Consider the following 27754-nt stretch of genomic DNA (forward strand, 5'->3'; position numbering starts at 1 on the left):
GATGAAATCTTAGAGTAGTTTTGATATGCATTTCTCTAATAGCTAGAGTGTTGAACATCTTTTTATATATTTGTTGATTGATTGTATATCCTCTTCTGAGAAGTGTCTGTTCAGGTCCTTGGCCCATTTATTGATTGGGTTATTTGTTATTTTGGTGTTTAGCTTTTTCAGTTCTTTATATACCCTAGAGATTAGTGCTCTGATGTGCAAGTGGTAAAAGTTTGCTCCCAAGCTGTAGGCTCTCTCTTCACCTCACTGATTATTTCCTTTTGTTGAGAAGAAACTTTTTAGTTCCAATCCATCCCATTTATTAATTATTTTTTTTAAATTTTGTTTTTAAAGACCTTTATTTCACTTAATTTTATGTCCTGCTGAGGTTCGAACCCAGGGTCTCACGCCTGCGAGGCGAGCGCTCTACCGCTGAGCCATAGCCCCAGTCCCATCCCATTTATTAATTCTTGTTTATACTTCTTGCGCTATAGGAGTGCTCTTAAGGAAATAGTGTCCTAATCTGATATGATTGAGATCTAGGCCTACTTTTCTTTTGTTAGACGAAGGGTCTCTGTTTTAATTCCTAGGTCCTTGATCCACTTTGAGTTGAGTTTTGTGCATGGTGAGAAATAGGGATTTAATTTCATTTTGTTGCATATGGAGTTCCAGTTTTCCCAGCACCGTTGTTGAAGAGGCTATCTTTTCTCCAATGTATGTTTTTGGAGCCTTTGTCTAATATAAGATAACTGTAAATGGGGCTGGAGTTGTGGTGCAGTGGTAGAGTGCTAGCTTAGCACATGTAAGGCCCTGGGTTCGATCCTCAGCACCACATAAAAATAAATTAAAAAAAAAATAAAGGTACAATACTTTGGGTCCAACTACAACTAAAAATAAATATTTTTTAATAAAAAAATAAGATAACTGTAATTATGTGGGTTAGTCTCTGTGTCCTCTATTCTGTACCATTGATCTACCAGTCTGTTTTGGTGCCAGTACCATGCTGTTTTTGTTAGTGTTGCTCTGTAGTATAATTTAAGGTCTGGTATAGTGATACCACCTGCTTCATTCTTCTTGCTAAGAATTGCTTTGGCTATTCTGGGTCTCTTATTTTTCCAGGGGAATTTCATGACTGCTTTTTCTATTTCTATGAGGAATGTCATTGGGATTTTGATTGGAATTGCATTAAATCTGTATAATGCTTTTAGTTGTATGGCCCATTTTGTCATATTGATTCTTCCTATCCAAGAACAAGGGAGATATTTCCATCCTCTAAGGTCTGCCTCAATTTCTTTCTTCAGCGTTCTGTAGTTTTCTTTGTAGAGATCTTTCACATCTTTTGTTAGGTTAATTTGCAAGTATTTTTTTTTTGAAGCTATTATAAATGGCATAGTTTTCCTCATTTCCCTTCCAGAGGATTTGTCCCTGACAAATTTATGCCTATGATTTTCTTTTTAAAATAATAGCCATCCTAATGATCATATGAGGTGTATTTCATTGTTTATCTGGAAATGTCATATTAATTTTTCTTCCTATTTTTTTTAAAGAGAGAGAGAATGAATCTTTTTTGTAGATGGACACAACACAATGCATTTATTTATTTATTTATTTTTATGTGGTGCTGAGAATCGAACCCGGGTTGCGCCTGTGCTAGGGGAGCGCTCTACCGCTGAGCCACAATCCCAGCCCTCTTTCTTTCTTTTTTTTTTTTTTAAGAGAGAGAGAAAGAGAGAGAATTTTTAATATTTATTTTTTTTTAGTTTTTGGCAGACACAACATCTTTGTTTGTATGTGGTGCTGAGGATCGAACCCGGGCCGCACGCTTGCCAATTGAGCACGCTACTGCTTGAGCCACATCCCCAGCCCCTCCCAGCCCTCTTTCTATTTTATTTTTTATGGTAGTGGGGATTGAACCAAGGGATGCTTTACCACTGACCCCTATCCCCAGTTCTTTTAATTTTTTTTTTTTTTTAATCTTGAGACAGGGTTTTTTTAAGTTACTGAGGTCTTAGTAAGTATCTGAGGCTGGGATTACAGGTATGTGCCATGGTGCCCAACTCCCTCCATGCTTATGATACGAAATTTGAAGAACCCCTTATTTCTTTTCTTTCTGTGTCTGCTTGAATGTTTCCTGAGTTGGGGAACTCACTGGATAGACTTTTCATTCCTGTGTTTATCTCAAATCTTCGTCTCTATGCTTCTCTGCCCTGGTCCCAGTTTTATCATTCATTAGGCCTTTCTTCAGAGCTCTTCACTTGTCACCTTCTGCCTAGGGATTGAGGTGAGAGGTTGTTTGAGGGGAGTGGGCTTGAGCTGAGACTAATAAATGAGGAGAATATCTCAGTATCCACATTCTAGGTAGTTATCTGCTCTCTGAGTGGCTCATCCTTCCTCAAACATCTCCAAGGTTCCTGTTAAGATAACCTGATAACCTGATTAAGGCTAGCTTACTCAGGGCCCTGTTTTCCATGCTTGGGTGGAGAGGACCACATTACATGTCCCCCAAATCATGATTTGTTGTTAATACTAGTGTGACCGTCCATGCAATACCCATGTGATGTGAAATGAAGGTAGTTTTCCTGAGTCCAAGGCCTTCTCTTGTGTCCAGGGTCTACATGTCCAGGACTGACCATTGTTCTCCAATTTCTCTACAGGAGCTGATTGACCTCAAGATGCTTCAGTGCAAGAGAGTTGTCAATGGTGAGTCCAGCCCTGGCCCAGAATTGTGTGTGTGCTCATTTGGCTTAGGTGACACTACCACTGTCCCTACCTGGGTTCCTGCCTGGCTGCATAATGTGATTGTGTGGATCATGTGCTCCCTTGAGAGTAGTCATTGCTCTCCACCTAAAGCCTGATGTGAAGCAGGCTAAGAATGCCTTGGTGACATAGAAATGACCATGTTTAGTATACAGAAGGGACCCTAGGATCCTTGAAGTCACAATGGCTTCAGTGCTTGGCCTGGCCTGTGACTTGGGCAAGTCATAGCACTTCTTTCCACCACAATTTCTTATCATTCAGATGTAATTATGAGCCTTGGTTTACTTAAATTGTACAGTTAAAGTGAAGACGAAATAAGATAAGGAAACAGTAAGTAGTTTGTACACCTTAAGCCCTGTGAAAATGGAAGTGCTTGTGGTGAACTGTGGGTTTTCTTCTAGTTTATTGATGAGGCTGATTCTGCTTTGATTAGAGTTGTGGTAATCTTTGAGGTTTCTGATACATATGTATGTACATATGCATATATATATATATCAAATATTGATATTTCACAAAAAGTCATGACTCAATTTCATCAAATTCTCTTTTATTTACATTTTTGTATGTTATGAAAAAAATCAATATTATGAATCCATAAAACCTAAAAAATGAAAATCCTCCATAATCTCATACTTAAAGAGTTAATCAGGGTGGGTACAGTGGCACACCTCTGTAATCCCAGTGACTCATGAGGCTGAGGCAGGAGGCTACCCTCAGCAACTTAGCAAGACCTGTCTCAAAATTAAAAATAAAGAGGCTTAGGGATATAGCTCACTGGAAAATCACCCCTAGTTTGAATCTCCAGTACCAAAAAGAAAGGTTATTATAGGGTTTTGCATGTAGCTCAGTGGTAGAAACTTCCCCAGCATTCATGAGATTCTGGGGTCATTCCCATGTACCACCACAACAACAAAAGAATTAAGCATAAAGAGGAATAATGTGGGTTTTCCTACGCGTATATTATGAAAAATGTGTAATATTTAAAAATGTGACCACTTTTTATCTGTGCCCCCTTCCCTTGGGATTGTGTGGCATGTACTGTTTAGCCACTGTTTTACATTTTTGCCTATCAGATACATTAAAATTGGTTTCTCTAGTGCCTTTACTGGGGTTTCGGTATTTTGCTTTTATCAGTAAACACACCCTAGTTTTTGTGGTTCTCTCACCTTTCTTCCTGCCAGTGTTAAAAGCTTTCTCTGTGAGAGATTACTTCGATTACTTCTCCCAGCATGTCTTTTTAGCCTTCTAAGCTGTTCAATGCTGGGATGATAATTCCAGATTCCATTTATGGAAATGCTTTACATGCTTTAAAGATCTTAGTTCTCAAAACAGCCTTCAAGATAGGTATATTCACCCATCTGCCACATTGTATCTTTTTATTATATTAGTCATCTTTGAAAGTCAGTGATGATAGAAGCTTTTGTTGAGTTTCTGCTGTGGCTCAGCAGTAGTGCATTTGTCTGGCATGTGTGAGGCACTGGGTTTGGTTCTCAGCACCACACACATATAAATAAAATAAAGGTCAATCAACAACTAAGAAAAAAAAAGAAGAAGAAGGATATATGAGATGTAGTTGATTTTTGTTAATGTTCGGTTAAATTGCTGAGAAACACTTAAAATCTATTCATGACTATTGAACCAAATGACCCTAGGGGAAATACAGGATTAGGTTTGTGCTAGCCTCTGGTCATATTTTCATCATCTGATCATCACTTAAACTTAGTTTATTTCATTTGTTTTTGTTCAAAGACATGCTGTTTATTTATTTAGGAGCTAGGGTTCAAACCCAGAGCCTTGTGCATGTTAAGCATATGCTCTCGTGGAGCGATATTGGCAGCTCCAACCCATATATTATTGATTCATTAACCTTGAACTCAAGAGCCAATAGCACTATATTGTCATAACCAAGGCTTATCGAATACAAGTGTTTTGACCTTTAGGTTCACCACAGCCTTCTTTTGCTTAAGATAATAGACAGAACTTCAGCACTATGCTTGGAGCCATTTTAAACAGTGAGATCACTAACAAAAAGCACAAAAATACACAAAATGAAGGGCTAAATATACCATAAAAAGGGCTCATTTTTACAGTATAAGAGCTAAAACAAGAAGACAAGTGGCACCGTGTTTGAACTCAGCTGGAGATGTGTATGTACATCAGGTGACTCCAATTTGTTGTCACTTAGTGTCTGTCCCTGAATGACTGGAAACACCACATGTATTGATTTAGGGTTATAAATTAATTTTACTAAATAGATGAATTTGAAAATATGCAACTGCAAATAATAGTGAAGACTGACTGAAATAGAGTACTCCTCCACTTAATTACTCTAAGTAATTAAGAAATGATCACTTGCAGACCCTCAAAGTGCCATCTTCCAGGACAGTTCTAGTATTGAAACACAAATTAAATGTGTGTACATTTTTTCCAATATTTCAAAAAATTGTAAAGTGCTTGTAATCACGCAGAAAAAGTGCATAAAACCTAAATATGCAATTTAACAAATAATTATAAAGTGAACCAACCATTACATGTGTCGTGAGATGGACCATATCAGCACTTTAGATGCCTCCCAGTGCATACTTATTTTGTAGGAATCATCTGATCCCTTTTTTCTTTTCAAGGTTATACTTGGCTGTGTTCACTGCCAGGGCTTAGGCTAGTCTGAACTTGTATCCCATGTGTTTGTGTTTTCTTGCAGAGGTACTCAAAACAGTGGATTTTGTAGCCCCTGATGACCGAGTCATCTTCCGCACCTGTGAAAGAGAACAGAGCAGGGTGGTCTTCCAGATGGTATGAGACCCTAAGGTCAAGTGTCCTCCTGAGTATTCCTGTCTCCTGTTTCATTGCTTGGGTCCTGTGCTGGCCACTATTGAGTGCCTGAGCTACTTTGCATAGCAGGGACTTCTGAAGACTTGACCATTTTTCAAAGGATCATTCTTGAGTACTTATAGTATTGGAGACAGATTATGGAAATCAAACTGACACAGTCTGTTACATGCCTGCAAGTCTCAGATCTAATTTACTTAATTAAAGGTCTCTATATTTATTTTTCTAATCTGTAACATTGAGTATTCATATCATACTGCTTATTTTTTATTGTCTGAATTTATTTCCTATCAAAGGAATTAGATTTCCTTAACAGTAAACTTTTGAATTTTTTGTTTGTATTTGTTTTTTTGATAGCAGGATTGAGCTCAAGGGTACTCAACCCCTGAGCCACATCCCCAGCCCTTTTTATTTTTTATTTTGAGACAGGGTTTCACCAAGTTGCTTAAAACTTTACTGAATTGCTGAGGCTGGCTTCAAACTTGCAATATTCCTGCCTCAACCTCCCCAGCCGCTGTGATTATAGGTGTGCGTCTTGGTGTCTGGGTAGTTAAACTATAGCTCTCTTCTCTTGCACTGGACATTTCTTGGAGCTTTTTTAGAAATAGCTCCCAAAAGGTGTTTAAGTTTTTATAAAGTTGATGACAATGAGGGGGTATGTGATCAAGTAGATATAATTATGGAATCTAAGTTGTGGTATCTGAATGTTTTCTATAAGATTTTTTTCATGTTTTTGTATGTTGGAAAGTAACAACAGCATTAATGACATTGTTTAGACCTTCCAAGTCCATCTTTTTTTTTTTTTAAACCAGTGAGCTAATATATTGGGCTGGCTTTTTGGGAGAAAACTGGCCCAAACTGCTTGTTGGCGTGATCATGTGTGTTGTTTGTGTGTGTGTGTGTGCGTGCCTGTGTGTGTGTGTGTTTGTAAGAGAGAAATAGAGAGTGGGAAAGAAAGAGTGTGTGTGTATGGTGGGGGAGATGGGTGTGTTTGTCATGCACATTTGCCTTTTTCAGGGCATTGGTTGATGAAGCCTTTTGTGTTCCTAGGGAACCTCAGATGCAGAGCGAGCACTTGCTGTGGCCAGGCTTGTGTAAGTTCCTCCCTCTTGAGCTCCCTTTGTCTTTACTGGAGTTAAGAGGTCTTACTGTCACTTTGGAAGTGACCCACACTTATGCCTCCTGGTATGTTACTATTTTCAACTGAGGGTGATTTCCTTCCCTGTTTATGGCATCTGAAGGCTGTCCTGGGGTTCAAATGTACTCACTGTTCCCAGACCGCAGAGACCCCCATGTGGAGGCCCAATTTTAATGTTTATTTATGGGATTCCCTTTTTTGAGGATATTTCTGATTGTGAGTCCTGAGGCTTTAACTCTCAGTGTAGGTGAGACTTATTGCTTCCGGAGTTAATAAAGGCAGCAGAGTATTCACAGTTTAAGAGTGGGTTTTAGATTTAATGGTTTGCTACTGGCTAACTGTGTGACCTTAGGAAGTTACTTAACCTTGCTGATCACTTTGATCCTTTCTATGTGAAAGGATACCAGTAGTAGTAACATCCTCTGGCATAGTGTAGGGCAAGTGAAATAAGGCATGTTATTTGGAGAATGTCACACATTGGGAGTGCTTAGTAAACGTTCCCTTCTGATATTGATGATAGTGATAGCAAGAAGAGACTCGGCAATAATTGCTTTTGATCACAGACTGTTAAAATCAGAGAATGAGGTCAGAGTTCTTTCTGCATCTGATAATTGTTTGGAGTAAGCTACCCATGTCACCCAGCAACTGAAGGCAGTCCTATAACTTCTGCCAGAGGAGTTGCTTTGGTGAAGGGCTCTTGTGCTTATGTCACATTTTTGCCTTGGCAAATAGCTTTCATTACTCCAGTGAGAAATGCTGCCTTGGAGTTGAGTTTAGCATGAGTGTAACTTGGTATTTGAGTTATCTGACACAACTCCATTGTAGCAAAGACCTCAATACCTAGCTCTTTTCAATGTGTAGATACATTATGTCTTTCCTCTGGAACTCTTCTCAGATGAAGTCTGTCATTGAGGGTGGTGTGTTTCTTGAATCCAGACTCACAATGACAGGTTTATGATCACAGACTCATCCATGCTTTTTACTCTACTTTCTTCCCTCAGTTTGAATGTTTTTTTTTTTTTTAATATTTACTTTTTACTTGTAGGTGGACACACAATATCTTTATTTCATTTTCTTATATGTTGCTGAGGATCGAACCCAGTGCCTCATGTATGCTAGTTGAGCACTCTACCTCTGAGCCACAACCCCAGCCCTTTAATGTTTATTTCCTTTTTGCTTTTCATGTTTTTCCAGAGAAAATGATGTAGCTGGTATTGATGTCAACATGGGCTGTCCAAAAGAATATTCCACCAAGGTAAATTGATTTCTTTATATTTCTCAGAAGTATCCTATGGAGATTAAAGGAAGCTAACAAGACATGATGGCTAGGTACAGTACCCAGTTCTGGACTAGATCCTGAGCTGGATGAAGAAAATGCTTGAAAGTCTGTTAGTGGATCAATGGGCACAACTGGAACAGGTCTAGGCATTGTGGTCCATGCCTGTAATCCCAGTTATTTGGAAGGCTGAGGCAGGAGGATTGCAAATATGAAGCCATCCCAGGCAACTTAGGAGGACCTTGCCCCAAAATAAAACAATAAAAAGAACTGGGAATGCAGCTCAGTGGTACAGCATTTGCCTAGCATGTACAAGGCCCCAGGGTCAACCTCAGGTACTGTTTAAAGAAAAAAAAAAGCCAAGAAAAATAATAGGACCTGGGCTGTGTCATATCAGAAGAGATCAGACTAGAAGGCTATGTTAAGCCTGAGAACAGAGTGGAAAGGCACCCTTAAACTTGTTTCTGATGAGGAAATGTGGTCCTTGAGGAAGAGTTATAGGACAGATGAGAAGAGTGGCATGTGTAGGAGCATGGAGGCCCCTAGGTGGAGAAGACAGACTGTGAATGGCTCATTTTCATCAGAGGACTGGGGAATGGGAGATGAAGAGGGAGCAAAGGAGCATAGGATCGCAAACTTTAGTTGGGATCAGATCAGCTGGACTTGGACTTTGGTATCTTTGCCCCCCTCCTTTTTTTTTTTTTGGAGCAGAGAAGCCATGTGTCTGGTGGATTAGAATGGCAAAAGGCCAGAGGTTATTGGCTGGCAAATTGTTGGGTGTGTGGTGGTGGGATAAAGTGGTTGTAGCTCAGGAAGGATTGACTGGTAGCCAGGAAGCAGGCTTCTTTTTCTTTAGCTGTGATCAGATGTTGAAAAAGGACAGGTTTGGAATAGATAATAAAAGCAGGTTGAGGTTGCTGAGTGTAAGGAATCAGAGCAGAAGGTCGACAGTGTAGACATAGTAGATGTTTCCCTGACCCAGTGTTCAGAGTCAGCCACTATGCTCTGAGAAGTCACCTAGCCTGACACCAATGCTTTAGGTAAGGAGGCTTCAGAATGCCTGCCTGCCTGCTTAATAAACCAGAGGGCTTTGTGGATATTACCTTCAAAGAATTAACAAAAATTTGAAATTGTCTATGAGCAGTTGAAAACTTATTGCTGTTTTTTCTCATTACTGTGTGCTACTCAGTTCTATAAGGAGCAGAGTTGAAATGATTTGGAATGATCTCCTGATATTGTGAGAAGAGCAATGAGAAGAATTTCAAATAGTGTGCTACTACTGTATACTTAAGGAAAATGGGAAATGAGTATTTATATATGTTGCCTTTTTTATTTATAGAATATAATTGAAAAGACAAACAATAAACCAGGGACTTTGGCTACTTCTGGGGAGGGAAACTTGAGTTTTATTCAATCTTATATAGGTAGTACATTTATACTCTGGGGTGCTACTTAAAATAATGAGCAACTGGCACTAGCCAGTCAGAACAGATACCAAGCAGTATGCCGTAACAGCACATGCCAGCTACTGTCTGCCTTGTCCTCCTGCTTTAAAAAGTATAAAAGTGTAGATTGAACTGGATACAGTGGTACATGCCTATAATTCCAGTGACTCCAGAAGGTACATAGGAGGATCTCAAGTTTGAGGGCAACGACAGCAATCAGCTCCCTGTCTCAAAGAAAATTGAGATTGTCAATTAAAAAAAAAAAAAAAGTCTCTTATCCCTTAAGTAGGGAAATGCCGCAGTCTGGCTGGGCACAATTCAGGAGCCACTTGTCAAAAGAAACTAACTTTATTTTTAGAACCACACAAGATAAACAAAACAGCTCCTCAGGAAAAAACCCTCATAGCCCAACTGCCACCACCGGCTTCCCACAAGCCACACACCCCAACAACCTCTTCCTCCCACAATCCTCCTGCTCTTGAGGCCGATTGGCTGGGTCGCATGGGCGGAGCCAAAAAAGTCCCCCAATGAGCAGCTCCGTGGTCTGAAAGGGCAGGGAAACAGCCCAATGAGCATCACCACAGAGGAGCCAATCAGCTAGATGTTGCTGGGGCCGCTGTGAGCCAATCATCAGCTGGCAGTCTGAAAGTTTGCTGGGACCCCTTCAGCTCATCAGCTGGCAGTCTGAAAGTTTTTTGGGGCCCCTTCGGCTGTGGCTCTCAACATCTCCCCCTCTCTGTTTAAACAACAAGCATGTGGCTTAGGGACCGTGCCTGCCTTAGGTTGTCCAGTAGTACATATGGTCCTTACCCGTTATCGGATGAGCTGACCTCAAGGCGTCAGCCTCCTGACTTAGGTTGGTACCATAGTAATTGGATCTTACCCGTCATTGACTACCAGTCCAGTATACAGCCACACCTGTGTAGAGGTCTTCGTACCAGCGGGGGGGTGAGGTTCTTTGCCTCACCTCTGTTGGCCCCCAAATTTTAGCTGAACGATCATGACAAACAGAAGGGAGGAAGATACACTAAGCTAGCTGACGGCTCCTTTTGGAAAAATTGTACCACCGATGACACCATCAGCATAAATACCCCAACACTACCAGAAGTTGCTGCACCAACAGATAGTTCACAATGCATACAAGTGAGTTCACAATGCATATAAGTGATGCATAGTCCAGGCAAGTTCTGCAAGCAGTTCAGTGATGGCTATTGCAGAAGCTGTAGATTGGGTTTATCTTTGTCTTCATGCACTGGGATGAAGATAGGAATTCTGGCAATAATGGCTAAAGAAAAATTATATAACATTATATAACATTCCAGAAGGCACTAAAAGAAAACAATTTTCTTAACAATTTACATTGTCTTCACTGAAGATAGGAATTCTGGCAATAATGGCTAAAGAAAAAATTATGTAACATTCCAGAAGGCACTAAAAGAAAACAATTTTCTTAACAATTTACATTGTCTTCACCGGCACTGGGATGAAGATAGGAATTTTGGCAATAATGGCTAAAGAAAAAATTATGTAATGTTCCAGAAGGCATTAAAAGAAAACAATTTTCTTAACAATTTACATTATCTTTAAGAGAATTATTAAATATAATGAAAAGGAAAGGTGAAAGTAAACAAACAGATCTGTTAACCTCCTTTTTTGTTCACATTTTAAAACAATCTTCAACAGCTATTTACCCAATTTAAATTAAACCATTTAAATCACGTGAATAAAAAAAAAATTATTTGGATCCATTTTTTCATGAGCGCTCATCATATATGACATATGGACATACGTACATTCAAACACAAAACACAAGTGTGCACACATAATACATACGACACATAACATAATAGTAAAGGCCTTATAACTTTTTACAGGTGAAATCTCCATTGCAATGTTTAAAAACTCTATATAGTCAAAAAATAGGACTGATCATCAAAACATTAACCTAGGTCTGTATGAGCTCAAAAAAAAAAAAATATGGGAAAGGGCAATAATAAAATAGATATTGAAAAAAGCATTCTGGTTCTGTCGCAGATGTAAGAATAACCAAACTGGAGTTCTGGATATCACATCTTCTTTTTGGTCTGTAGAAATCCTTTAGTTAATCTGTCTGGAATCCAAATCAGCTGCTGTTCTCCCTGTGGAAACACATAAACAGACCCCCGATTCCAGGCAATCACTGGGTCAGGACCTTAGTTAATCTCTCTGGAATCCAAATCGGCTGCTGTTCTCCCTGTGGAAACACACAAACAGACCCCCGACTCCAGACAATTACTGGGTCAGGACCTTTTCATTGTCCTGTTAGAATATCCTTCCAAAGTACCTTGGGCTTATGTACATTTTTTGGACACGTATGCCTTTCCGCAGCACTAAGCCCTGATGAATCCAAATTTAAAAAGTTTAGAGTAAAAAGGGTTATTTTAAGTTTATCTTTGGGGAATATATACCCCTTCCCAATTCCTTCTTTTTGCTTTAATAAGTACGTTTTAATAGTTTCATGAGCTCTTTCAACTATGCCTTGTCCCTGTGGATTGTATGGGATTCCTGTTATATGAGTAATGCCAAATGATGAGCAAAATTGTGTAAAAGAGGTAGAAGTATAACCAGGGGCATTATCTGTTTTTAACTGTTTTGGAACGCCCACAGTGGCAAAATTTTGTAAGCAATGAGCTATAACATCTTTAGTTTTTTCTCCGGCATGAAGGGAGCCCATCAAAAATCCAGAAGAAGTATCAACTGTAACATGCAAATATTTTAATTTTCCAAATTCTGGCAAGTGTGTGACGTCCATCTGCCAAATATGGTTAGGTATCAATCCTTTAGGATTGACTCCAAGATTAACTTGTGGTAAAAAGGTCACACAATTTTGACATTGTTTTATTATTTGTCTAGCTTGTTCCTTAGTTATTTTAAAACGCTTTTGTAAAGTATTAGCATTGACATGGAACTTTTTATGAAAATTTATAGCTTCTAGTGTAGAGAAAATATGGATGTCATGTGTAGTTTTATCTGCTAAATCATTGCCCAAACTAAGGGCTCCAGGCAATCCTGTATGTGCCCTGATATGTCCTATAAAGAATGGATCTTTTCTGTCCCAGATTAGACTTTGTATAGTGGAAAGCAAAAAGAAAATAGTAGAGGAAGGGGAAATCCTACCAGCATCTTCAAGGGATACTATAGCATTAACTATATACTGACTATCGGAAAATAAATTAAATACAGAATTTTTAAACATCACAAAAGCCTGTAATACTGCCTTAAGCTCTACCTTTTGAGCTGATTGTTTGGGTACTAAAAATGTAAAAGTTTGGTCAGGTGTAACTATTGCTGCTGTACCATTATTTGATCCATCAGTGAATATATTTGGAGCATTCCCGATAGGTGTTTTTCTTGTCATTTTTGGAAAAATTACAGGATGCGATGACCAAAAAGACAATAAAGGATTAGATGGTAAGTGGTTATCAAATGAAACATTAGATTTGCACATGATTATTGCCCAAGTATTTAACTCATTAGCTAACTCATCAATTTGATTCATAGTATATGGAGTAATAATTTTATTGGGAGAAATTCCAAACACTCCCTTTGCTGCTTTTATTCCTTTGAGTATTAATTGTCCTACAGCCTCAGGATACCTAGTAAGAATAGTGTTAGGAGAATAAGATAAATGTATCCATAATAATGGGCCTTCTTGCCAAAATACTCCCGTAGGAATATTTTTTGTTGGTAGTACAATAAATAATAAAGGCAAACTTATATCAATTCTATCCAAATGCATATTTTCCATATATGTTTCAATGATTTTTAATGCCTTTCTTGCTTCAGGCGTTAACATTCGGGGTGAATTTGGATCTGATGGACCTTTTAGGATATCAAATAAAGGTCCCAACTCTCCTGTTGGTATACCTAGATAAGGCCTTATCCAATTTATGTCTCCTAATAACTTTTGAAAGTCATTAAGTGATTTGAGTTGATCTACTCGTATTTGAATTTTTGGTGGACGGACCATGGTTGAGGATAATAGAACTCCTAAATAATTAATTGGAAAATTTAATTGTACTTTATCTATTGCTATCTCTAGATTATAATTTTTTAATAAGTTTGTAAGTGTGGCATAACAGTCTAGCAATGTGTTTTTAGCTTTGTGTGCTAATAATACATCATCCATATAGTGAAATATTTGTAGTTCAGGATTTTGATTTCTAAGTGGCTGGATTGCTTTGTTAACATAAATTTGACACATAGTTGGGCTGTTAGCCATCCCTTGAGGGAGTACTTTCCATTCATATCTCTGATCAGGACCTTCATGATTCAGTGCAGGGATAGTAAATGCAAAACGTGGACTATCCTCAGGATGAATTGGAATTGAAAAAAAACAATCTTTAATATCTATAACTAAAACATACCAGGTTTTTGGCAAAGCAGACAATTGAGGAATCCCCGATTGAGCAGGTCCCATAATAACCATCTCATTATTAATGGCTCTTAAATCTTGCAATAATCTCCATTTACCAGATTTCTTTTTGATGACAAAAATGGGAGTATTATGGGGAGATACAGAAGGTTGTATATGTCCTTCTGCTAATTGTTGTTTGACCAGATCATGGGCTGCTAGTATCTTTTCTTTAGTCAGGGGCCACTGAGGAACCCATACTGGTCTTTCTGATTTCCAAGTAATTTTTATTGTCTCAGTGGCCCTTTCTGAAAATCCAACCCATGTCTGTCTGTTCCTTGATCTATTTGTATTAGTGCTGCTATACCTTGTTCTTGTTTTCCTAATCTTTTTCCTTTCCTAAAACCTTGTCTAGTCATAATAGTGGGTGCATTTTGGTTGATGTTATTTGTTAATGTCAAACCTAATTGATCTAGGACATCTCGTCCCCATAAATTTATAGGAAGATGATCCAATACATATGGCTGTATAGTTCCTTCACATCCTTCAGGATCCTTCTAATCTAATACCATTGCACTTCTATGGGGATTAGTCGCCACTCCTAGGCCTCGAAGTGTTTGAGTGGCTTGTTGTAATGGCCAATGTTTTGGCCATTCTTGACGAGAGATGATGCTAAGGTCTGCACCTGTATCCAGTAGCCCATTAAATTCATGTCCTTGAATATTTAGTTTTAGCATGGGGCGAGAATCTAAATTTAAAGACAGCATAGCCCAATCTACACCTGTGGAGCCTAATCCCTTGGAACCTCTTTCTGTAGCACGACTGGAAAATTTATCATGTAGGCTTGGTATTATTAGTAACTGTGCTATTCTATCTCCTGGTGAAATTACTGATATACCATTTGGAGAACTGGCTATAATTTTTATTTCACCTTCATAATCGGGATCAATTACCCCAGGACTTATCATAAGTCCTTTTAGAGTAGAAGAGCTGCGTCCCAATAATAAGCCTACTGTTCCTTTGGGAAGAGGTCCTTTCACCCCTTTAATAAGTACATTTGGGCACAATTCAGGAGCCACTTGTCAAAAGAAACTAACTTTATTTTTAGAACCACACAAGATAAACAAAACAGCTCCTCAGGAAAAAACCCTCATAGCCCAACTGCCACCACCGGCTTCCCACAAGCCACACACCCCAACAACCTCTTCCTCCCACAATCCTCCTGCTCTTGAGGCCGATTGGCTGGGTCGCATGGGCGGAGCCAAAAAAGTCCCCCAATGAGCAGCTCCGTGGTCTGAAAGGGCAGGGAAACAGCCCAATGAGCATCACCGCAGAGGAGCCAATCAGCTAGATGTTGCTGGGGCCCCTGTGAGCCAATCATCAGCTGGCAATCTGAAAGTTTGCTGGGACCCCTTCAGCTCATCAGCTGGCAGTCTGAAAGTTTGCTGGGGCCCCTTCAGCTGTGGCTCTCAACAGGGAAAATTGTTACTTTCTTAACTTTTGAACCTCTTGCATTTTGAATGTATTATCTATTCAAAAAAAAGGAAAAAATTAGAAAGGAAGGAAATTCCATTGTGGAAAATTGCTATGAAAGGGGCAGTGAGCTTGAATTTTAGATCCTGTAATTCTTTAAGGAAGGGCTGCATTATGTGTGTGTGTGTGTGTGTGTGTGTGTGTGTGGTGAAGGACAGATGCAGCTGGGTGAGTGCCCAGGCTTCCTTGAGGCTTCTAAAGTTTGTATCCTCCTGCCTCTAATGTATCCTCCTGCCTCTAAAGTTTCTATCTGAAATGCAGAGCTAATGGCTCTTCCTCCCTGCCAATTCTCAAAATGCAGGCCCAATATGTTCAGTTTGTGGTGATTTTTTTTGGGGGGGGGGGTACCAGGGATTGAACTCAGGGTCATTTAACTACTGAGCCATATCCCCAGCCTTTTTTATTTTTAATTTTGAGACAGTCTCACCAAGATGCTGAGGCTGGCTTTGAACTTGTGATTCTCCTCGCTTGCCCTCCCAAGCTGCTGGGAGTATTGGTGTTCACCACTGTACCTGACTGTCTGTGATGATTTAATGTACTCTTTGAATCTGTCATCCTTAAGCATGAAATTAAAACTGTAACAACTGAACTTAAACTTTCTGAGCACATCCTGTGAACATTCAATAGTTACGTAGTGTATATACTGTATTTATTGGATTTTTCTCCCCTTTATTCAGATTTTTAAAATATTTTTAATTGTAGATGGACACAATACCTTCATTTTATTTATTTTTACATGGTGCTGAGGATCGAACCCAGTGCCTTCCACATGCAAGGCGAGCACGCTATCACTGAGCTACAGCCCCAGCCCCTCAGATTTTTAAAGATTCCCTCCTCTTTTACTTTCCCCTGAGATGCTAATTATTAAAGTAATTCATTGTATTGGCTAGAACATAGGAAATGTAGAAAATTCTAACAAGAGGGCTCTGTTTGTGGCTCAGTGGTGGAGTGCTTGCCTGGAATGTGTGGGGCACAGGGTTTGATTCTCAGCACTGCTTAAAAATAAATTAAATAAAGACCCATTGACAATTAACAAAATTAAATAAAAAATAAGAAATTTGTAAAGAGAGCAAGGTATCATGGCACATGCCAATAATCCCAGCTCCTTGGGAGGCTGAGACAGGAGGATCACAAGTTTGAGGCCAGCCTGAGCAAGTTCTGAGACCTTGTCTCCAAATAAAACATAGAAAGTGCTGGGTATATAGATAAAAGGTAGAGCAACCCTGGAATGAATTTCCAGTAGTATAGACGGACAAAAGAAAAGGACAAGAAAATTGTTGATAATGTCCTGAGAATGGGAAGCGTGCACTTATAAAGAAGTTACTCGATACCAGTGAGAAGGAGGAATACAAATGATAGCTTTTAAATACAGTCACTGTCTCTTCCGAGCTCTGAAAACTCAAGTTCAAGCTGCATTAGTTTCCCATGTCAAACTGAACCAAGGCCCTAGTTGCAATGCCATTGCAAATCATTTGCAACCACCTGCAGGGATTCTTTCAAATTTTTGTATATTTGAATAAATGTATAATTAACAACAGCAACAATAAAATTTTTTATTTCTTTAAAAAAATATGAGTAAAAATTTTTTAAAAAGATGCATTAAGTGTTATAGGTAAATACAAGACCTCTTTACAGAGAGGCTCAGCCAGCCAGCTTCTTTGACATTGGTCTCTTGGTACAAATTTTGGGGCTGGGACAACCCAGAGACTTTTCTGCCTCTGTTGGAGCTCGGCGTTTCTTGGGAGCCTCTCTGGCTCTCTGGGTTGGCTTCTGGGCTGGCTTCTGGGCTGGCTTCTGGGCTGGCTTCTGGGCTGGCTTCTGGGCTGGCTTCTCTGCTGGCTTCTCTGCTGGCTTCTCTTCTTTGGCCTTTGGTGGAGTGACCAAGGGAACATCTCCGTAGAGCCGGTAGCCACCAACCAGGCAGTATGTTTCTCCATGCCAGCCCACCTGCGTTTCCCCACATCCTCTGTAGAGGACATGGTAGTATGCAGGTGTAGGAGGAGATGTGGAAGGCACTGCTGCTGGAAAGAAAACAGAACTTATGAGACACTTCTGTTACTTGTGTTTTGTGCACTCAGCTGCTAGTACCTCCCTCTCCTAATCTTTCCTGTTTCTGACTGAAGCCCTCTTCTCTGCATGGCATCCCAAACATAGCCTTTGCCTGTTTACCTCTATGGTTGCTTTGCCTGTCTCCTCAAGGGATGCTTGCTATCAAAGTAATTGAGTTCTGTGGAGCCAAAGCAAGCATGAGAATAATAGTCAAACCTCAAAATTATCCCAAACAGCCCTCCCTCAGTCTCTCCCTTCTACAACTGAGAAAAATATCTTAAGGTCTGTCATTTCTAAGTTTTTAATAGAAATAATTTTCAAGGTTTGGAAAATCTGGTCTAATATAAATTGGATTAGAACCCCTCCCACCTTAGCAGCTCCCTGTGGGACCCATTGTTACAGCCTGTTTCAGACACACTGAATTCTAGATTAATTTTTATAGATTTTTGTAATTCTTTTTTTTTTCCCGTGGGGTGGGGGTTGGCTACCAGAGATTGAACTCAGCGGCACTCAACCACAGAGCCACATCCCCAGTCCTATTTTGAATTTTATTTAGAGGCAGGGTCTCGCTGAGTTGCTTAATGCCTCACTTTTGCTGAGGCTGGCTTTGAACTCACAATCGTTCTCTCTCAGCCTCCCAAGCCACTGTGCCCAGCTGCTTTTTTTTTTTTTTTTTTGAGATTATGTTTTGCTATGTTTCCCCAGACTAGACTCGAATTGAGCTCAAGCAATTCTCCTGCCTCAGCCTCCTGAATAGCTGGGATTATCGTTCCATACCACTGTGCCCAACTCTACCACTTTCTGAAGGCTATATACTGGGGCAGAGGGATTAAGAGAACGAGATCCAAATTCTCGATACCAAGTTTAGGCACAATAGCCTTTGCACATCCATTTCTTGAGACATCGTTTCCTCAGAACTCCAGTCTCTGTATCACTTCACCTCTACCCCTGGCCCTTCTGTTCTTCCCAACTGCATGAGAACATCCTTTTTCTCAGCATTTCAGACTGGGATATGAAGGGGATCCATGTGAGTGTATCCATGACAGTATGCTATAGGTGCCTGGGTCTGAAGGTGAGGTTCATGAGAGACTAAAATGCTCTTCCTCAAATGCTCCAATTATCCCTGGATAACAAAAGCACACTGGGTTTCTGTAAGACTCTTATTAAGAAAGGATCTGAGAATGAAGCCTCCTTCCTGTTTTGGTGATGAGTGCTCTCACCATGTTGCCCAGGCTTCATTATGTTTCTGCCCAGATGCTTGAGCCCAACTCTTAGGCTCAGGTACTCTTTCCATTTAGCCACCCAAGCAACTGGGACTATAGGTGTGTACCAGTGTGTACCAGACTATAGCTGTGCTCTGAAGAAAGCATTGGGGGAGGCTAAAGGGGAAGGCTAGACTGATAAAGATTAGAACCTTTCTGAATACTTGCCCTCAGCAGTGAGCAGAAACACTGTGGGTCCTTGAGGGAGCACCAGACCATTGGTCTTACTCATGGGTAGGGAAGTTTTGAGGGTGATGGGGAAACCCCAAAGGAAGATGTGGCAGTCAAGTGAGGTTGTATATTTACCAGTGCTCCATTACAGATGCCTGGCCTAGGCCTACCTGCTGCTGTGCTCTCCCAGGGGATAGCAGACAAGTTCGATTGAATATAAAATATTCGGTCAGACATACTCTCTGAAGCAACCAGACACTCTGGTGTCTTGTAGAGAACTGGTAAAGAAGTTTCTTTTTGCCATGGAAACTGAGGCTTGTGATGTCATCACTACCCAGTGAGATCACAGATGGAATGCGTATCTTGAGTGGCAGGCTTCAGATCCTTGCTATTTTATGGAAAACAGGGTGAAAAGCAAACTCTGCTTTGACCCTCCCTTCTGACCTTTCCTAGTCAACTAGTCTGTGTAGCACAAATGGGAGTTGAGAACAGCCCATGACCACAGGTGGCACGAGAACCCAAATTATTAAACTGGTCAGTCATGATTAAATACAGAGACAAGTAGGTTGCATGGCCCTGATGCTAAGTATTTAAGTGTTGGAGAGGCAGAGACTTGAGTGGATTATTTGTTGGGGGAATGCTCCTTGGAAGTGGGCCTGAATGTAAATTAAGATTTGGGCTTGCATGGTGGTGTACGCCTATAATTCTTTTCACTTGGAAAGCTGAGGCCGGAGATTTTTTTAATTCAAAGCCTGTCTCAGCAACTTAGTCCCTAAGCACCTCAGTGAGACCCTGTCTGCAAATGAAATAGAAAAGAAGGGTTGGGGCTGTTGCCCAGTGGTAGAGTGTTCCTGAGTTCAATTCCCAGTACCAAAAAAAAAAAAAAAAAGAACATGTTGAAAAACATTCCATTTGGGAATAAAAGTAAAGACTGGCACCTTGGGACTTCATTCTTCCCCATAGTTTAATCCTTTAATGAGTTGGAGGTGTGCTTCAATGGTAGAGATTAATTTTTTTTTTTTTTTTTTTTTTTTTTTTTTGGTACTAGGGATTAAATTGAGGGGCACTCAATCACTGAACCACATACCTAGCCCTATTTTGTATTTAATTTAGAGACAGGGTCTCACTAAGTTGTTTAGCACTTTGCTTTTGCTGAAGCTTGCTTTGAACTTGAGCTCCTCATGCCTCAGCCTCCCGAGGTGCTGGGATTACAGGCCCTGAGGTGCTGGAATTACAGGCGTGTGTCACAGTGCCTGGGAATTGTAGAGCCTTGAAGTGTTTGCCTAGCATTGTGAGGCCATGGGTTTGATCTTGGGCTCCACAAAAAAAAAAAAAGAAAAACAAATTCTTTGCACCCTCTCCTTCTTAGAAGTTAGGTCTCAAGCACATGTTAAGGGCCCTATCCAAAGTCACACAGGTAGTGTAGAAGTCTGCTCAACAGTAGGGTTTCATGTTGTTCATGTTGGGGCTCCAGATTTATAGCTAATATGGCAAACTTGTTACATTTCAAGCTGGTGGACAATGAGAAAGATGTTAAAGGTGCTCCAAGGAAAATGAGAGCCTCCAGTGAATTTATAAAGCAGGAATGACAGGCCCATTTTAATGTAAAATTTGAAACGTCTTCATGACAAAATGACATTACAAAATTACCACATTATCATTTCAGTCTTTGTTCTTCAAAAAAGGAAAATAAACCATGTGTAGTCATTCAAGAAAAAGAAAATAAACTCAACTGATTCTTTGTTCTATACGAGGCAATTTGAAACGTGAATTATTAAGTACATTGAATTCTGCCCCATGATAATTATAGTTAAGACAGCCCATGAAAACATCATTTATTGCTAGAAATCATGACATGACAGAAAATCAAAATGCATTTTATTCTTCACATTTTATGTGAAAGACTATGCTACTATGGTCCAATGCTCAATTACTCCAATATTGGCCAGTAGCTCATCTTTCAAAGCAACAAGCAGCCCCCAGGCCCTGAGAGGCATTAAGGGCACCCTAGCTGAAAAGTGTGTTCAACCTCCCAGGACACCAGGAAAGATCCCTAATCCAGAATCCCATTTTAGTTAGCCAAAATCAGGCTTGCTGAAGCCAGTGCTCTCTCACTGAGGATGCTCCTCCTGGAAGCCGCCTTCTTTGTACAACTGCTAGTTCAATCTTCTGAACCAGCCTCACAGCTCACGGATGAGTCATAAAGTTGATGACTGCACCTGGCGCCTCACTCCCAACATGGCTCACCCTCCTTGCTCTGTGGAGGGGAAAATCATCATTGACAAGAGCTCTGCATGGGTGCTGTCTAGTCTCTGAGAAGCTACATCTGTAGAGCAGTATGTCTTGGAAGCCCTTCCTGAAGCACTGAAAGATACCTGCCCTCATTGAAGCTGGCATTTGCCCCTGAAACCTTAAGTGTTTGATCTTGTGGTCATCTAGAATATTATCCCAGCCAGTTCATAGTGCTGGAACTGTTATGTTCCTGAGGGTCCAGTCTTGTCTGCTTTGTCATGTTGCTTGAGGATCTGCACCAACTTGTCACCTTATTTGTTCTCTTCAGCCTCATAAATGTTTGTCTGACATGAAGCTTAATGCAGTGGAGTTTGGAACTGGTGATGGTGGTGAGAGAGTCCAGGATTCCGCCTTAAATTAGCAACTGGCCCATGCCTTCAGATCTCACGTTTGGGGCCAACCTCAGCAGCTTTAGGGAGTCCCTGTCTCACAAAGGATGGTCTGGGGTTGCAGCTCAGTGGTAGAGTACTTGCCTAACATGTGAATTACTCAGTTTGATCCTTAGCATCTCATTAAAATAAATAAGTAAAACCATGCATTGTGTTCATTTTTAACTTTAAAAAATTATATTAAAAATGGATGGGAGATTTGGTAAAGGACTCTCAATACAAAAAAAAAGTATAGGTTGAAAAGTCTCTTGTTCCTTAAAGAGGGGGAATCTTTACCTTTTAATGTTTTGAATCTCTCATATGTTTAGTGTATTATCTATTCAAAAAAAGAAAAAAGTTAGAAAGGAAGGAAAGAAGGGAATTCTATTGTGAAAAATTGCTGTGGAAGGGCCGGTGAACTTGAATTTTAGATTCTGTGATTCCATAAGGATGGGCTGGATTTTGTGTATGAGGGGTGAAAGACAGATGGAGCTGGGTGAGTTCCTGGGCTTCCTTGAGACGTCTAAGTCTTGTATCTGTGGCCCTCAAATGCAGAGCTAGTGACTCCTCCACCCTGCCAATTCTCAAAATGCAAGCCTAGCCAAGTCTGAGGTGACTCTTTTTTTTTGGTGCCAGGGATTGAACCATAGGATGTTTAATAACATTCCCAGCCCTTTTTATTTTTAATTTTGAGACAAGAGTCTCACCAAGTCGTTGAAGCCCACTTTGAGCTTGTGATCTTCCTTGTTTACTCTTCTAAGCTGCTGGCAGTATAGGTATGCATTAATGCACCTGGAAGTCTGTGGTGATTTAATTTTTCCTCTGATTGAATCTGTCATCCTTGATTGTGAAATTAAACTGTAACATCCGAACTTAAATCTCTGAGCACAGGCTTTGAGCATTCATTAGTATGCAATATGTATACTATATTTATTGGGTTTGCTTTTCTCCCCTTCATTCAGATTTTCAAAGAGTTCATTCTCTTTTACCCTCTCATGAGATACTGATTACTAAAGTAATTTATTGTAATGTCTAGAACATGGGAAATATAGAAAATTGTAACAGGAGCTAGGTATGGTGGCTTATGCCAATAATCACAACTCTTTGGGAGGCTGAGTTCAGTGGTAGGGCAAGCCTAGATTCAATTCTCAGTACTGCAGAAGGAAAAAAGAAAAGGGCAAGAAAACTGTTGGTAATAATCCTATTATCATGAGACAAGCATTATTGTTCGGGTTGAGTTTTAAGTGTTTCAGTTATGCAGTTTCTGTTTTCTGGTATTTTTGTTTGTTTGGCATGTATCTGGATCCTCAAGACTGGGACATTGTTGCTGGCTGAGGAGAAGGGCCTGGACAATGTTTGTGTCCCTGCATTTAGTGTTGGTACTAAAGCAAGTATTGGGTATGTGAGGAAGGAGTATTTAAATCTCATCACTTAAGGAGGATCCATTGTCTTTTAATGTCTTGGAAGATGGCAGGTTTAGTTCATTATGACACTGAGACCTGAAAAAGAATTTTTTTTTTCTTTAAAAATAATCCAGGTGGGCTGGGGATGTGGCTCAAGTGGTAGCGCGCTCGCCTGGCATGCGTGCGGCCCAGGTTCGATCCTCAGCACCACATACAAACAAAGATGTTGTGTCCGCCGAAAACTAAAAAATAAATATTAAAAATTCTCTCTCTCAAAATGCATTCTGCTGTCATATATACCTAAGTAGAATATAGAAATAAATAATTAAAAAAAATCCAGGTGTACTTAAACATTTAAACCACATCTCTATTCCTTTTATATTATTTTATTTTTTTATTTTGAGACAGGGTCTCCATAAATTGCTTAGGGCCTGGCTATGTGGTGAGACTGATCTTGAACTTGTGGACCTCCTGCCTCAGCCTCCCAAGCCACTGGGATTATTGGCATAAGCCAAGACATCCAGCCAGAAATTCTGTAGAGCCTGCTTCTAGAGATCCATGGGTTTTGCCAAGGGCATCATTGTAGTGACTTTAGAATTCATCAGATTCCTGTCCTTGTGATTATGGGCATGAATCCTGCTGTCTTCCTACTTGTTTAGGAAAATGCCAGTTGTCAGTGGACCTTGGTTACAAGGTTTGCATACCATGTTACTATGGGAGGCGGGGGGCAGGCAGGAGCCAAGGAGTATCCTCCTCCAACTTAAAGCAGACCTTTCTTCTTGTTCTCTTTAGGGAGGAATGGGAGCTGCTTTGCTGTCAGATCCTGACAAGATTGAGAAGGTAAGTTCTGCATGAGTGAAAGCAGCGTCCTCAAAACATGGCTATGAACTAGAGTTGCCTAGAATGCCTCTCTCCCCATTCCAGATTTACTGAAGTTCCCTTAGTCTATCCATTTTCGGCCTGGAAATTTTTTAGAAAGCTTCCCAGTGCCAGATGCACTGATGCACACCTGTAATCCCCGTGGCTTGGGATTACAGGTGTGCAAAGTTTTTCCAGACCTCACACAAACATCTTTATTTTGAGAAAATTTCAGCAGGTGGTCCTGAGATGCTCCCATGATGAAATCAGGGTCCTAAAACACCAAGCCTGGAACACAAAGCTCACCCACTCACCCAAACTGCTGGAAGATGGCAGGTTTAGTTTATTATGACACTGGAACAAAAGTTCAAAAGTTGGCCCTAGCAATTTTAGCAAAGTCCTAAGCAACTCAGTGAGACCCTGTCTCTAAATAAAATACAAAATTGGGCTGGGGATGTGGCTCAGTGGTCAAGTGCCTCTGAGTTCAATACCTGGTACCCTCATCCCCTGCTGGGAGCCATCAGCCAAGTAGGTATGACAATCTCCTTGCCAGCTTACTCCCATGCTGTCTAGTGGAAGGACTTCTGAAAGGTGACCTTGCTCAAGGACCAGGGCGGTTTAGCATAATAGGAGATTAGGGTGTTCCCCCTTTAGAATAGGGCAGTTTAGCATAATAGGAGATTAGGGTATTCCCCCTTTGGAATAGGGCGTATCCTGCTGCTGAGTTCCTCTTGAGTTCTTAGGGTCAGTATATTTTGGGAGACAGAAGCCCATGTAGAGTGGATTTGGGCAGAGTAGTGGATTTGGGCAGAGTGTGAATTTGGGCAGAGAACGTGGATTCCCCCAGAACGTGTTTATAGACGGCCAGTGTGAGTTGGGGAATAAAGAATTGCTGTTTGAATCTACAAGCTGTGTGGAGGCTCTGATTTGTGCCCAGCCAGAGACTGCGGCAATCCCCCATCTAAATAAAAAGCTTCCCAATGGTTTTGACATGCAGCCAGGTTTGGAAACCCTTGCGCCAGCATACAGCAGCCTTGAGTTGTATAAAAGCCTGGAACTTGGGCCCTAAGTTCCAACTGTCAACTAAGAGCCAGAGAGCCTGAAGACTGGGCTAGAGACTCCTCTATGTTCTTTTTCTCCTTTCTAGGATGCTAATGAGAGCAGAGGCTAGACCACCTTTGGTGAGGGTAGGCTCTGTGTATGTATGTGTTTCGGGGGTGGGTAGATTGTCCTCTCTAAGGGGCCTGGATGAGAGTAGCAGGGGTAGACTCCATACCACTGGAGTCTCATCAGTTCTTTGAGAGCAAGCCAGGTCAGGGTCCCATGAAGCAAGCTGAAGTTAGTCTTTCTTTATTTCCCTTCCTGTGGTGATTTTGCAGATAGGCTTAATGAGTCCCCTGGGTCAGGTTGGTATTTGCTATCTAGTGCTGTGGGCTGCTAGGGGTTGTGGGGGTGATATTCTGCCATATCATACCATGTGTACCTTTTCCCTTCCTTTCCTTTCCCAGCTCATCAGCTGTCAGCTTGTTGCTGATCATAGCTCCTTTGTTTTGCTTTTCATTCACCATCCCTACTTCCTTGTCCAGGATTTGAGCCTCATGGTGCTTCCTGCAGATTAGAGTTATTTGGGACTCAGATACTACCATAAGAGCTGGTTTATTCTGGCTGTTGCTGTTCAACTGTGTATATTCTTTCTGTCCAGCTGTCTCTGGGATATAAGAGGACCACAGTATGTGTTGGCTGGATTCCTTCTGATTTTTCCCACATACAGCCACATATGATGTTCCTCTAACCTGCATATAATGTATCCCTACCATTTCTAGGGTAGTTTCCTTTCAAAGCATATTCCAATGTTATTTTATTTGTCCCTGAAACCCTTTGAGGTACACAGGGCAGGCATTCATTAGCTGCTGCTGCTTTTTTATTGTTGTTGTTACAGCAATCTTACTGTGTTGCCCAGGCTGTTCTCAACTCATGGGCTTAAGAGATCTTCTGCCTCAGTCTTCCAAATAAACGGGACTGTTGGCATACACTACCATGCCCAATTACAATCTCATTTTGATCAAAAGTAATCAACTAGTCATGAGTGGTGGCACACTCCCAGCAGCTTGGGAGGCTGAGGCAGGAGAATCACAAGTTTGAAACCAGCCGCAGCAACTTAGTGAGGTTATAAGCAACCTATTGAGACTCTGTCTTAAAAATAAAAAATAAAAAGGGGCTCAGGATGTGTTTTAGTGGTAAGGGCCCTTAGGTTCAATCCCTAGTACCAATAAAAAACAAAAACAACAGCAACAACCCCCCCCAAACAAAACAAAAACAGAAAAATAAAACACACAGAGAGAAAAATGATTTTCTTCAAGATCATATTACAAATAAGAGGCAGGCAGAGCCAACTTTGGAGTCATAGTCTTGTGATTCCTAATGCAGCGTCAGTGTCCCTTCTCAATGACATCTTCCATTAAAGGTGCCTGGCTTCATTTTTAAATGTCTAACCACAGTTCAATAGGCAGCGGAGTTTGGAACTTCCAGTGAGACACCCATGTGCAAGATGGAGTGGAAATGGATAGCCATGATGTCAAAGCAGTTAAGAGAGGGGTCCTCAGCACATGGGCATTTTCTTATCGTCTGACCTGGTTTCTCCGACCAATGCTGCTGGCTCTATCCTTTCTGACATTCCTCTTTGAATGAGGTACATTTATTCATGAAGCAGTAGAGATGCATTCCAGATGCTTAGATCATTCTGTTTCTTCTCGGGTGAGGGAATCATATAGGTTGGCTAAATGGGGTTTGCCTCATGGAGGGGAAGTTGCAGGGTTGCAGACTTCTCCTACAAAATCCAATGTGATTTTTGCATGGGGGGCTGGATTCAATTTAAGCCCAGATTGTACTAGCAGTTTGGGTGAGTGGGTGAGCTTTGTATTCCAGGCTTGGTGTTTTAGGACCCTGATTTCATCATGGGAGCATCTCAGGACCACCTGCTCAAATTTTCTCAAAATAAAGATGTTTGTGTGAGGTCTGGAAAAACTTTGAAAATACTTAATAATACCACTGAACTAATACCACTGAACTATACCCTTAAAAAGGGCAAATTTTTTTTGGGGGGGTGGTACTAGGTATTGTACTTGGGAGTACTCTGTCACTGAGCTATATACTCAGCCCTTTTTATTTTTTATTTTTAGACAGAGTCTCATTAAGTTCCCCAGGCTGGCCTTGAACTTGTGATCCTCCTGCTCAGACTCCCAAATTGCTGGGATTACGGGTGTGTGCCAACATACTGGGCCCAAGGTGGCAGATTTTATTGTATATAAATTTTATCTTAATTGAAAAAAAAAAAGATGCTACCTGTTGAATTCTCTAACCTTGAAGTGGATAGGGATGGGGGATATCAGTCTATTGAAAAAAGGTTCCGGGGCTGGGGATGTGGCTCAAGTGGTAGCGCGCCCGTCTGGCATGTGTGCGGCCCGGGTTCGATCCTCAGCACCACATACAAACAAAGATGTTGAGTCTGCCAAAAACTATGAAATAAAATATTAGAATTCTTTCTCTCTCTCTCTCTCTCTCTCTCTCTCTCTCTCTCTCTCTCTCTCTCCTCTCACTCTCTCTTTAAAAAAAAAAAGAAAAAGAAAAAAGCTTCTACCAGGTAATGCTAGTATACCTTCCCTGGATTTAGACCCTCAGTTTTAGACTGTAGCTCTTAGTGATATATGGTCTCACCCCGTCCAAGCTTTTTGTGCATCTTCTGGCTGTCCAGGGTATCATTTGTGTGAATGAAGTTTCTTGAGTCATAGCTACCAGTGAGCAGGCCCAGAACTTGAACTCTGGTCTCACTGATACCCAAGCCTGTGGGTTCCGATCTTCCCACCTGCTCCCTCCTCAACAACCTGGGGAGATAGGGCTGCTTTTTCCCAGGAGGCCAGTTGATCTGGTGAGGCAAGCCTTGGGTTGATGTTCTGCTTCTCCACTCAGATATAGGCTTGCCTCTTGTCCTTTAT

General features: G+C 40.8%; 2 protein-coding genes across 3 annotated transcripts in view; one reads left to right on the forward strand and one right to left on the reverse strand.

Moving 5' to 3' along the window:
* Dus2 (dihydrouridine synthase 2) overlaps positions 1 to 27754 on the forward strand; it is a 48194-nt gene that overhangs the window by 7565 nt on the left and 12875 nt on the right. For both annotated transcript variants that reach the window (XM_076837463.1, XM_076837462.1), the window contains exons 3-7: positions 2643 to 2688; positions 5447 to 5538; positions 6625 to 6668; positions 7907 to 7967; positions 23697 to 23744. In XM_076837463.1, coding sequence (XP_076693578.1) covers positions 2643 to 2688; positions 5447 to 5538; positions 6625 to 6668; positions 7907 to 7967; positions 23697 to 23744 — 291 coding nt within the window. The remainder of the gene's footprint in view (positions 1 to 2642; positions 2689 to 5446; positions 5539 to 6624; positions 6669 to 7906; positions 7968 to 23696; positions 23745 to 27754) is intronic.
* On the reverse strand, positions 17001 to 19078 carry LOC143384126 (DPEP2 neighbor protein-like). Its single transcript, XM_076839187.1, has 3 exons — positions 19012 to 19078; positions 17200 to 17380; positions 17001 to 17109 (listed from the first exon to the last, which is right to left on the reverse strand). The coding sequence occupies exons 1-3, from the start codon at positions 19076 to 19078 to the stop codon at positions 17001 to 17003; spliced, it is 357 nt and encodes a 118-aa protein (XP_076695302.1).

Source organism: Callospermophilus lateralis, chromosome 18 (assembly GCF_048772815.1).
Source record: "Callospermophilus lateralis isolate mCalLat2 chromosome 18, mCalLat2.hap1, whole genome shotgun sequence".
In the NCBI taxonomy this organism is placed as follows: Eukaryota; Metazoa; Chordata; class Mammalia; order Rodentia; family Sciuridae; genus Callospermophilus; species Callospermophilus lateralis.

Coding starts and splice junctions, on each gene's coding strand:
- LOC143384126 (XM_076839187.1), bottom strand. CDS start 19,078: ATGTCTGACCGAATATTTTATATTCAATCGAACTTGTCTGCTATCCCC. Junction 17,381..19,011: donor CTGGGAGAGCACAGCAGCAG/GTAGGCCTAGGC, acceptor TTTTCTTTCCAG/CAGCAGTGCCTTCCACATCT. Junction 17,110..17,199: donor GAAGAGAAGCCAGCAGAGAA/GCCAGCAGAGAA, acceptor CCAGAGAGCCAG/AGAGGCTCCCAAGAAACGCC.